At 43.7% G+C, this 12,368-nt stretch overlaps 1 protein-coding gene across 1 annotated transcript in view; it reads right to left on the bottom strand.

Annotated features, from left to right (window-relative positions):
• Positions 1 to 12,368, bottom strand: part of LOC146260823 (ephrin type-A receptor 6-like) — a 33,856-nt gene that overhangs the window by 15,182 nt on the left and 6,306 nt on the right. Inside the window, exons 3-5 of the mRNA XM_084667404.1 lie at positions 10,053 to 10,181; positions 9,660 to 9,809; positions 9,020 to 9,410 (exon numbers count right to left, since the gene is read on the bottom strand). Of these exons, the coding sequence (XP_084523530.1) occupies positions 9,020 to 9,410; positions 9,660 to 9,809; positions 10,053 to 10,181 (670 nt within the window). The remainder of the gene's footprint in view (positions 1 to 9,019; positions 9,411 to 9,659; positions 9,810 to 10,052; positions 10,182 to 12,368) is intronic.

The raw sequence follows: 12,368 nt of genomic DNA on the forward strand, positions 1-12,368 counted from the left end.
GCAATTACAGCTCTGCATGCATGCAGTTTGAAATTTCCATTCACTCATAATGTGCAAAGTCAGCATTACTGACCCTACTAAACTCCCACTCTCCCGTGTCCTCATTTTCCTCACCCTTCTCCCTCCTCTCGCTACCTTCCTACTCCTTTCCTCTCCGTCTCCCTTTATTTTCCTCACTCTTCACTCCCTCTCCCTATTCCTCTCTCTCCAACCCCTCCCTCCACCATTTCTCCCTCCCCTAAGCTTTACCAGAAGATGGTAATAACCATTGCAGATTGCCTCCCCAACGTCCCAGCAGGGAAATAGAAAGATGATAGCACAATTTACTTAATACTGTAAGAAGCTGGAAATAATAGCTTTACCGCAAGGGGTGGAGGGAGAAGGGAAATTACAACTAAATAAATAAATAAACTCAAAGAAGGAATTGTATTGATAGAAAAAAAATGACACACAGAGGGAAATTCAATCAGGGTTCATATCGGGCAGCTTTGGGGGTCCTGCTGATTCCACTAATTCCAGTATTTTCTCATTCCCAGGGCATTTGGATACGCAAATCCTACAGAGACTGCTATGGAATGCTAATTGGGAATCCACTGGCAGGTCTTGTCAAGCAGAGAGAGGAAGAGTGAGAGTGGGAAAGAGAGGGAGCGAGAGAAAATTTGGATCAAGACAAAGGATGAGGAACCCATTCTCCTCCATCTGTACAGTACGTGCAGCGAGATGGGTGTTCACTTTTTCCAATTTCCAAGATGGAATTCACTTTGTACATGGAAATTCAACATATCTTATCAAGTCCTCTAAATTGGAAGATCCGGTTCATCAGAACACCTAAGCAGTCTTCCCTCCATCTCCACCTCATCACCATACTCTTCCTCATCTTTAGCACTACTACACGACTCAATGAGTCACACCGTTGGGGAATCATGGTTGATAAATGAACACCTACCACAAAATGATTTTTTATTTTAATGATGAAATATTGAAGTTATAATCTCTGCCCTGGTGACTAGAGGACAAGAACAAGCCCACCTCCTCCTTTCCCCCATGTCCCTACCTCATCCTCAATATCATCCTACTGAGAGCACGACTATGTAAGTGTGTCTGAGAGATAGTCTTGTTATCTAGCCATTTTCAACAGGAGTTCTCTATGATTGTGAATAGCCCCAATCTGGGTGAATTCAGAAGCGTCCACAGGGTGTGGGAAAGGAGTAACTCAGAACTGTGGGTGAAGGTAAAAAGAAAAGGAACCAAAAAGAACTTCCAATTTAAATTTGGAAAAGAAAGAGTAGAAAAGCAATAATGGGATAATGAGAAAGAGAACACCGTTATAGTATAACCCCCACCCGCCCTGCTCACTCCTTAGGCTGCAGGTGTATTTCCTTAATCCCAGCATCCACCTCCCACTGTAGGGTCACACGGACTCATTAGGATTCCCATCTGCCTTTCATGCACACCCAGGCCAGTATAGGTTGCCGCCAGAAAGCAATTAGGGACCAGGTTTCTTTTTCCCATTAACAACTTTCCCGTGTAAAGCACGTGGTAGAGACACGCACGCACACACATGCTTTCACATGCACACAGGTGGTAGTCCATCTACATGCAAGCACACACATTTCAAACACACCGATAATCTGTCTCAAACACAGCTTTTCCATCAGGAGTAAACATATCGTGGTGAGTTTATGGCTCTGAGTTTGGCGATAATTACTCACCAGAGAGACCAGGTGTTTGGGGTTAAATAGTGAATAATTAGTACTCAGTTCACAGCCAAGAACAGTTGACTCACAAAAAAAGAGGAAGAGAGGGACTGAAGGACAGCAAGCAAACAAAGAGAGAAAGAGAGAGAGAGAGAAAGAGAGCTAAAGATATTGAAAGACAGAGGTGAGGGTTATTACTAATGAGTTCCCAGGTATCCAAACAGGTGAGGGATTTGGCAGACTGGCCAAGGTCACAACATCATAATCTTTCAAGAAGCTCCATAAAAATAACTGGTAAAAGTCAGATAACTACCATTCCTAGGGGTCAGACTGTATCATGCAGTATAGTATGTGCAGTTAATATTAATTTCAAGAGAGACACTTTGAATGTCTAAAGGCAAATGTTGAAATCTTATTTTTAAGTATAAGTATTCTTTTTTTATTAAAACAAATGGCCCCAATCAAGTGTTTCAATGCTTGTTTCAAAAGAAGTAGGTATAGCACAAAAACATGATATCATGTTTTGATAAGATGCTAAGATTCAAAAAATTGTCTGTATATGAGTGTGGGAAATAACAGCTTATGTGATAGAAGTGTGTACAGTGCATGCAGTGCATGCCAAAAAATGACACTTTTAAAAGATTTTAAAACCCCATGGAAAATTAACGGAACCTTTCCAGGAGTCTTTTAGCTGTTCTCACCCTCTGTCCAGTAAACAGGCTAATCTTAGTGACAGTGAAAATGTTCTACATCAAATGGCCTTCAATGGGCCCAAGATAATCTTGAGGTTACCAAGATGACATAACACTCACATTCATATACTGTACATGCTGTGAAATTGATCCTCCATAGTAGCTTAATCCTCTGTTGCCATGCAAGAGTTCACAAGTCATTTAACTTTCCTTGGAACTCCACTGTTTCTCCCAGCTACAGGCTCTTGAGCAAAAACCTTTTCCAAAAATGTTTATATATTCTGCAATTAATTAGTTTACGGATGTAAGAGAGAAGTGAACGTTTCTGTAAAAGAGCCCTTTCCTCCTGTACAGCGTCATAATCCAACATATTTTGGTCTCCCTTTAGTCAGTAAGGGGATGGGGAATGGGTGATGGATGGGTGGGATAGAAATGTGATTATATAGCTACCAGCACACTATATCGACACAAAGATCCAAGTCTCATTTTAAAATGTAAGGTAGAAGGAAAAAAAGAGACAGTACATTCAAGTGGCCTACTACAGTATGATGCTGTCTGTCAACTTTGTTTCAACGTCAACTTTATTTGTCCTCAGAGGAAAATTGTTTTGCAGGAAGACATTGAAAACAGACTTACAAACAAAACTACCAAAAGACTCCATAGGGGCAAATGATTGGGTGGTTTAGAGAGCAGTGAATTTTGGAGACTCAGGGAGAACCACAGTGGTCGCAAGTTGACCTTCCAATAATGGAATTACCCATGTTTGCTTCTGTCACATTGACACAGTGTTTCAATTTAGTATTATTTTTGCTACGGCTCACATCCGGGAAACAGATGTATAGGTGAGAGTTGCCCATGGGTATACATTGTACACATACATTTGTTGGGGGACGAGCCAACTAGAACATACCACCATGGATACGTAACAGTATGTGAGACAGACAGAAGTCAAATAAATACATAAATGATAAAATAGAGAAGGAACAAGAGTAAAAGAGAGATATGGAGAGAAAGAAGGGGAGATAAGAGTGTGAGTCACTGAAATTTGGACTCTGCCTTTCCATTTTGTTCATGGCCTTCACACAAAACCATCTGATAGCATCTCTCAATTCACCTGCATGGTGCTCCTGGCAGAGTGCGAAAGCCTCGTGTCTCCTTTGAAGATGATAAGCATTTTTATTACAAACCTTCTTTATATCCCTCTCTCTGGACTTAACAAAGAGCCTAGTAAGCCCAACAGATGCTACCCTTTCTTCATTCCAGCCTATGCCCTGACTGATAAAGCCAACAGAAGTTTTCTTTGTAGAGGGTCTATGATAGCCCATATAACAAAATTTGCTTACAACGAACAGTTGGCCTTTCTCTTACTTAAACCTTTAAACTTCCCACCACAACTAGAAACGTAGCCCTGGTGTTGCACTATCCATCCCCTCCTTAACCAATTCATGACAGACAGACGTGCTGCCAGGTTGATAAGCAACCAATCATTCGTAAACAGAGCTGAGAAAAGCAGGTTCATCAGGGTTTAACTGTAGACTGTAGGCAGGAGCAGATGGAAGGGCAGATATAATGTTTACCCTGGTCTCCTTGCTTTGATATGCAGATGGTCGGTTCAGAGAGAATAAGCGATGCTCCGGCCAAGCGTCAGATACAGGCTGGCATCTACGAGAACAGAGGCTCAATCCTGTCTGTTTGCTTATGAACAAGTTAGGGGTTCTTTCATACAAGATAACAACACATAATTGGTTCACTTTTGGCAAAAAGCAAAACCGTCATACAGTACAATGGTGAGTTAAGTACGTGGTAATTATTGTGTGATGTGTGATTATAATGAGGGCAGAATTAATATTGCCCGAAGTGGGCCGTAAGTGACAGCATCTCACATTCTGGTCATGTTTTCAGCCTGTCTAAACTTGTGACACTTCTATCAACATCCTTCTCCTCTTCCTGTGCAAGGGAATGCAGTGACATCATTGTTCTTTTTATCATCCCACATGTTTTAATAACGCAAGTTAATCTGCACAAACAATGTGATTGGAGTTGAAGAGCATAGCAAAAGGAAACAAACACACTCATACATGGCAAATGTGAGGCCCTCAGGAGTCAATTAAATTTGACTATGTCTTTCATGTCTAACATTACAAAGAAGCATGTCTCATGAAAGCCAGACCATAAAAAAGCACAGAAAATAAAATTAAGGCCAGACCTGTTTTATAATATCCAACCAACCTCTAGTACAGTTTTTACAGTGAAACATCTCAATTGCATTGGGTCAGACAGAGCTAGTTGACACAGGTTACCACTTGTTAAGAGGTTCATGTCTCACAAAACATCCCCCCTGTAGTCCTGACATCCAGGTATTTTCTCTGTAACATATCCTTTTAGTAACTAGGGATATTTTGACAAGAAAAAACAGTGTAGATAGAGTATCAAAGCTTTGGTGTAATTGAAAACAAGCACATTGTTCATGGTTCGTGGTATCTTGGCACCGCTTTCATCTGCCTACTTTGATTGAGACATCCCTTCATTGAATAACAGGCACACAAGATGATGATACAAAAAAGTGATTATCTTATCCCTCCTCCGCATCCCGTCTCCCCCTTTCTGAAGAAGCACCATGACAAAAAGCCATGAAACAAATTGTGTTACGCTTGTGATACTTTATCTAGGTCATGATATAACCAGTCTATTATATCTTCACGGCTGATGCCAAGAGATTTGTAGGAAGAAAAAAAAAAGAAAGAAGGATGTGGATTGAGATGTCAAAATAGTCTGGTGGAATGTTATTGGTGGTGAGAAAAAAACTGGATTAGATGAGAGAAGATGTTTCCTTTGTTTGGGGGATGGTGGAGTTGGACGTGTTTGCAGCGCGATGCGCGTACATTTGGGAGCTCGCTTCTTCTTTTTTCACCCCCTCTCCCTGCTGCCTCAGACAGCTTTGATCATGGTAGCCTTTGAAGCCGCTCTCGAAAATGAAAACGAGGAGAAAGCAGAAGTCATCGCAAGTTCACGGGGCAAAACTTGCTGCAACCACTTGCAAACTGTACTGTACATCTCAACAGCAAAATGGCCTTCACCTTTTTCCACAGAGACTTGGACGTAAACTCCTTCATCGCTGTAGGCCGAAAGCTACATCCAGAGAAGGAGGCATCTGGCAGAGATGACTGAATGAATGAATTGGTGTATTCCATCATGAAGCAGTAAGGTACAGTTTGAGATGAGATCACACCATCTCAGAGTGGAGTCAGAGCTATTGGAGATGTGGTGTCTCCTTCGTATGGCATGTTTCAGACATCATGAGAATCCTGTCTATAAACACCCATCTCAGGGCTGCTGCATTATAACCAAGAGCAAGATCCTCTTCATTTTTGAGGAGCAAGCTCCTCATTAAATCCTGTTTGTTGCTCTCCGGAACTCAAATTAGATCCTCATCCTTGTGGTGGAAACGCAATGAGTTCCAGGGGGGAAGTTTCCCCGTTCCGGGGGAAAGATGCGATGGCTATAGATGTTGTTGAGAGTAGATCAACTGAGAATGGCTGCTTGTGCAATGTCACAGATGTTCTTGTTCAATCCTAGTGGGTAAAGTAAACCAACATCTACACACAATATGGAAAGTTCATCCCTTCCTTGATTTGCACAGTTTCATATCCACACTGGAGAATTTGTGCTCACCAGTGATTGTTCACATATCAGTAGATGGTAATTGTGTTTCCCCCCACCACCACCACCACCACCACCCCCAGCAGGGAGCTTGTTTCTATCTCATTTCAAACTAGCAAGACGAGCGGCAGAGCTTGGTGACTTGTAATCATATCATCATATATGAATATTCATAAGATGCACTTGAAGCTGAGTTTTGGTTGAAGATGTTCAGTAGACTAGTGTGCTCTCCTCAGACGGAGGAGAGATGTTCAGTAGACTAGTGTGCTCTCCTCAGACTGAGGAGAGATGTGTCGCACTCTGCAACACACTGGAGTTACTGCGGCATCACTGAGTTTAAATTTAGACATCAACTCTTCAAGCGAAATACAGACACACTCATGCGCAGACACACACCTTGACACACACACACACGCCCGCACACACACACACACAAAAACCTCAACACAGCCATGGGGACATCCTTTGCCTAGCCCTGGAGAACAGCTATCACAGCTTACACTACTTATGACTCTGCAGAAAAATGACTTTGAATCACCTGCTGAGTCTGATTGTATTGTAACTCAAATAACAGCCTTGCTCGAGCTACAACACCTTGGAGAGACAAATCTGTTACAGGGATTAAACTGCTCGGCTTACCAATACCAAAGGTGATGACGATCATCTATCCCAATTGGGACATGACTTGGAGGAGGAAGTGTATTAAGTCATTTCAGCCTGCCGTTTAAAGCAATACACCATTTGAACTGTTAGATAAAAGACAGCAACATTGGGCACACTGTGCGACAAGGATGAAAATGGCAGAGTAGAGAGAGAGGCTATGTGACAGAGTGAGGAAGAGAGTTAGGTTTGTGGGGCAGAAGGGTGTGTGTGTGGGGGGGGGGGGGAGACGTGATGTGCAAGTGAAAGATGAATCTTACTTTGATGATGGCCCCAAAAATCTGCTCTCCTACCGACCATTGGTGGGATCCAGACAACAAAATGGACCGGCAGGGACATTTGTAAAGATATTTAGCTGACAGTAAACAAAGTATCGCGGTGGTAAACTTTGCTTGTTAACATGCAGAGCGGCTCAATTTAGCACCTGCCTTAATTACTGAGGACCTGCTCAGCAGTGAGGATGAGAGTGGAGGTTAGAAGGTTTAGGCAAGAGACACAGCCTGCTAAATTAGCTGTGAAGCTAACAAATGGAGGCAATTAGCTGGCTAGCCTCTGTACGGCGCAATGGAGAAAATTAGGCCAAATACAATCTAGAACAAAAAAGAAGTCGCCAATAAAACTTTTCTCCTCCACGCTTCGTGTTTGAAAGCAGTTTGGCTGATCGGCCAAGCAAAGTTTCTTTACAAATTGTATTATGGGTGTGCGTTTTGCCTGGGGATGTTTGTGAGACTTTAAGAGCTATAGAACTGTCGCTTAAAGAGCTCTGGTTTAAAAGCTCAGACCAAACATACAAATACCCCAGAGGAAGGACCAGTTGTGCATATAATCAAACAAAAAGGATTCAAGTAAAGGAAGATTGATCGCCCCCAGAATAATTCAGCAATGCACTCCAGTGACTACCTGTTCTTGTATTCTGAAAGCTACAGTTGGGCCTTCTGCTGGGCATGCTCGGGACACCACTGAGATTGTATTTGTAGTACAGAAATGAAAAAAAAATATAGCCCACAGAAAGGATACACAGAAACACATAGAAAGGCTAGGATTCCTGAAATTACGTTTTGTTGCTGAAGAGGTGTTTAAAATGTTTTTAGGTCGACATTTTCTTGACATTTCTATTCTTCAAATTTGTGACAAGGACCCCTGAGAGAATGTTCCAGGCGCTCTCAATGCATAGTAGTGGTTATGAGTCACCAAGTCAACATGAGTCACCAGTCAGGGGAGGCTGCATCTTTTACTGTAAGTGCACTGAAGTCCAAGATCTCTGAATAGAGGGGTGAGGAGGAAGGGGAGGAACGAGACAGGAGAGAAAGGAGGAGGAAGGGGGAACCAAAGAGGCCATGGAAAAGGCAAGGGTGAGGAGAAGGAGAAAAAAGGGAAAAGGATGGAAGGAAGAAGGAGGAGAGGGATTGAGCTGCATGACCGAGGAGAGAGGAGGCAGGGAATGGATATTGAGGATGGGAGAGAGGCAGGGAGGAGTAGAGCAAAAGCAAGAGGATGGGGATTGAGATCTCAAACTCTGCAGTTGACGGCGGGGCCCTTGAGACCTGTCTGTCTACAGTATCTGATGCAATGCCTCCTCCTCTGCTCCCTCCCTCAGTCAGAAGGCTCGAGCAGCTACTTACAGATTCACTGTGGCTGCAGCAGAGCAGGGGCTCTCCTGCTGAGAGAACACCTTCTCCTACACTAACAGCGTAGTTACTGTAGAACAGGCTGAGATGCCCGCAGTTGCTGTGTAAGCAACACTGTATAGAACCAGTGCCAAGTGTTAGGACTTTGAGATTTGCCATTTTTGAAGGCTGTTTCCTTTGTTTATACTTGTAAAGAAGTATGGTTGGTTAATGATAGGCACATGGTAGTACAGTATACACTTTGTCATACATTAGGAGTCATCAGAAAAATCCCAATATGGGCATTTTGATGAATTTTAAGGTTAACTATTCAACATTTATGATTACAGTACCGTAGTTCAGGAATTCCAATGATGTGTTCTGTGACTAACAAAATGTATTTCTGTACGAGACACACTGCATCTGCTAACAAAAAATGAGCAAAAAACCTAATGCCATGGTTAGAATCCTTACAGTTAAGACTTCACAACATATTTGAAACTCAGAAATAAAGAACCGGCTGGCGCAAGGCAAGCAAAAGAGGCCCGACCTGGCTACAGTGAACAGAAAAAAACAAGTAAACAAGTCGGTAAACAAGACCAAAACATACCACAACTGAAACACATCCATTCATTCATTCATTCATCTAACATACCCAGGCTACATACAGTCACCACAATCGACCGCATTCATCTCTCCTCACCTTTACAGTATCCATCCATCTCCTCGTGCCCTATGCTGCAGACACAACTCCCGAGGGGCACCAGCCAATCTCCGTCGGCGCCGCAGTAAAGCTTAGGCGTGTCTCGCTCCTCTGCATTTTCCACGCACGCCCCGCGGACCTCCACCAGCGAGGAGGAGTCCAGCTGGGGCACGGTGTCGGGGAACGCGGCCAGGTTGCGTAGCGTGGAAGGGCAACGCTTGTAGAAGACTCGGACGGACACCAGGGCGATGCAGGCACCCACATCCTGGAAGGCCAGGTAGAAGCCCTTCCGGGTCACGGGACCGACCTCGCGGACCTCAGTGTTGAGGCGCAGCACCCGGTCCCCCAGGTCTGTCTGTGTAAAACTCTCATCTGCTGCAATGGTGTCCACCTTTGATGAGAATCGCATCAACAATACTGTTTTCATTCTGTGTCAATCACAACCATTACATTATAAGAAGACATGATTAGTGGGCTTAATCACTTCGTTTTAAGCAGACTTTCTGTTACAAACCCTGCCTTGTTGAAAACCCCTAGGACAAGAATCGTGTTAGTCTTTTTTCACTCTGTAAGATCTGGCTCTAGCAGAAATCAATCAATCAATGAAGCATAATCTATAGAGCACATCAACCAAACAAACCTTGGCGTATTCAACTGGACGAAACCGAGTTCCAGAGGCGTGTGGTTCGTCGGTCTGCAGGTAGAAGAGGTTAAAAGTCTCCTTGCAGGTCCCAGGCACCCAGGGGATAGAGTTACAGTCTCGCAGCGTGAAACGCATCTCCACGTACACCTGCACAGAACCAAAACCAATCACACACACCTCAAAGATGGCAAAAAGCAAAGTGTGTGTTTCAAAAACGCTCAAGGACCCTGTCAGTGTATGTGATCAAATACATAATAACAAACATCCTATGTGGCTCGCGTGGTGCTTGCTATGTCACAGCTGCACCCTCGAACAAGCTAGCTATATGCATTAAAAAGGGAAAATGAAAGGCAGGAATATGGATGTGTTTGGACAAGGGAGGGCACACACCTTCTGGGCTGCTTGGCGCTGGATCCAGCCTGACCGGAGCCAATTGTTCTGGTTGGGCTCCATCACATGACAAACTTGGAAGGTATGGATGGGGCGGTTCTGCTCATCCATCTCTGTGATGGCATCCCACTACAGACGCAGGAAGGTAGGAACGACAGACAGGGGGAAGAAGGAGAATTGAGAATGAGTTTGTGTGAGGAGAGGCCGGAAAAAAACGGATCAATTTACAGACCAAGTAATAAACTGTTTCACAATATTAATTCATATTGAATATCAATTAATCTAAACTGCCTAAACCGTGAGAGGGGAGGTATCAGTGGGTTCCTCGCACAGCTTGAGAGTGTGACGTCTCACATATATACACGCTGTCTCTAGCCAGGCAGACCTGAGATAGGCAGAGTTTCTCTTACTGTCGATTACACAACTCTTACATCAGCCAGGGCTCAACCGGTGTTCTCTGTCTGTTCACCTCTGAGGGTGAGCTGAACAGAGGAGTTACCACTGTTCAAAAGACCATGACACATATTGACAGAGCCTCTCTACGTGTGGAGTTGAATCGAGACTTGTAGTGTAAGTCCCGGTCACTTTTAGAGTTGAAGAATCAACCCCTCGTTCGACAAAAATGAAAACGAAAATACAAATATAGGGGGTTCCTGGATTCCTTGCCTCGGCTTTGACAATCTGTTCAAACTCTTCAAATACTGTCATTGTTTGAATGGAAGTAAGGTGGGTGAAGCGGTCACGTTGAAATGTTTAGATATCCATCAGGGAGACGTTGGACGAGGTTGTTATTAGTGTTTCTAGTGGTTTGGATAAACTGACAAGGGAGGGCAGGTGAGGGGAGGTGGGGGCAACATGTCATCCCGCACAAAACTGAATGGGAGAAGAGCAAATGGAGGGTTATAGGGAGCCTTCTATGTAATCCTACCTCAGAGGAAACAGAGGTATCATATACCTGCTGAGGAACTGCCCTGGGATAACATGGTGCAACTCAGACGAGCACCTGATAAAAATGGGTGATGGATGACTCCCAACTCAGTGAGTGCGAAACACATCACACATGGTATTGAGCTGGCGACGGGACTCAGACAGAAGAGCGGAGCCCACAGGAAGAGGAGCATGAGAGGGAGACAACGTGGAGATCAATCTCCTGGAAGCACTGCCTCTCTGTCTGCTCCACGAGCAGGCCACGTCTTGTTCTTGATAAATTTCATTGTCACTCAATAGATAAGAGGTCTGGGCCATTTGGGAGCAGTCTATGCATGCAAGTGTGTGTGTGTGTGTGTGTCTGTGTGTGTGTGTGTACCCAAGTGTCTTCTCACTCTGCCCCAATGTCTGACACATCTTGTCTTCCGTCTGTTACTGTCAACCAGGCAGGCAGGTAGCCCCTCGTCTGTTTAATGCTGCCAGAGTAAGAGCCCTCTGGCCTCATCACTTCTTACAGACAGTCAGACAGACAGACAGACACACACACACACACACACAGACACACACACAGATAGACAGAGACACACACAGTGCTAACTGTCCAACCTGTAATGATCCCAGAGTAAAAAAAGTTGACCTTCTTACTCGCTGGGAAGAAAGGCTAAGTTAGCTTCAAGGAAATTAAAACACTGTTAAGGTTGAGTGTTTTATATATTAATTATTAAATACACATTAACCTTGAGTAAGCCAATAGTGTTACGGTAATATTAATTAAGCAATCTAAATTAGCTTCATGAGACCTGAGGGGTGAGACAAGAGGGGTGAAATTATTAATCAATCATTGTTATTTAATGTCTCATTTAATATACATTCTTGCTTCTACCAGTGCTGTGTCATTTTAAGGGGGTATTAAAGTAGAGCTAAGGTAGATTAGCAGTCATGTCCACCGCAGACTATTGTGTTCAATACTTTTACAAGGTAACAGATGAACAAGACTTTATTGGTTCATCGTGCAAAAAATATTAATAAATCATTTTCACTCACACACAATGGTAACAGTCCAGCTTTAAGTACTTTGCTTAAGGGCACAACCAGTGGGTTTGGCGCTCGATTGACGCCCAAATCAAGAGTGTACTAGTCATTCTAGATCTGCATCAGCAAGATGGATCCTCCGGTAACACAGCGTAATCTCCTGCATCTCGCCTCTTAGAAAACAAAACCGCCTCACGATTCTCATTCCACGTGTCTTATCTGATCCCAGTCCCTCCCAATATTTCTCCAGGTGTTTGAATAACACTTTTAATCACAAAATCCCAATTACAACAGGCAGATCTCCTTGAGCACGGTCACTGCTTTCCTGGCGCTATCTCTCTGCCCTCAGGTCATCTT

Source organism: Hypomesus nipponensis, chromosome 12 (genome assembly GCF_054491055.1).
Source record: "Hypomesus nipponensis isolate SF chromosome 12, ASM5449105v1, whole genome shotgun sequence".
NCBI lineage: Eukaryota > Metazoa > Chordata > Actinopteri > Osmeriformes > Osmeridae > Hypomesus > Hypomesus nipponensis.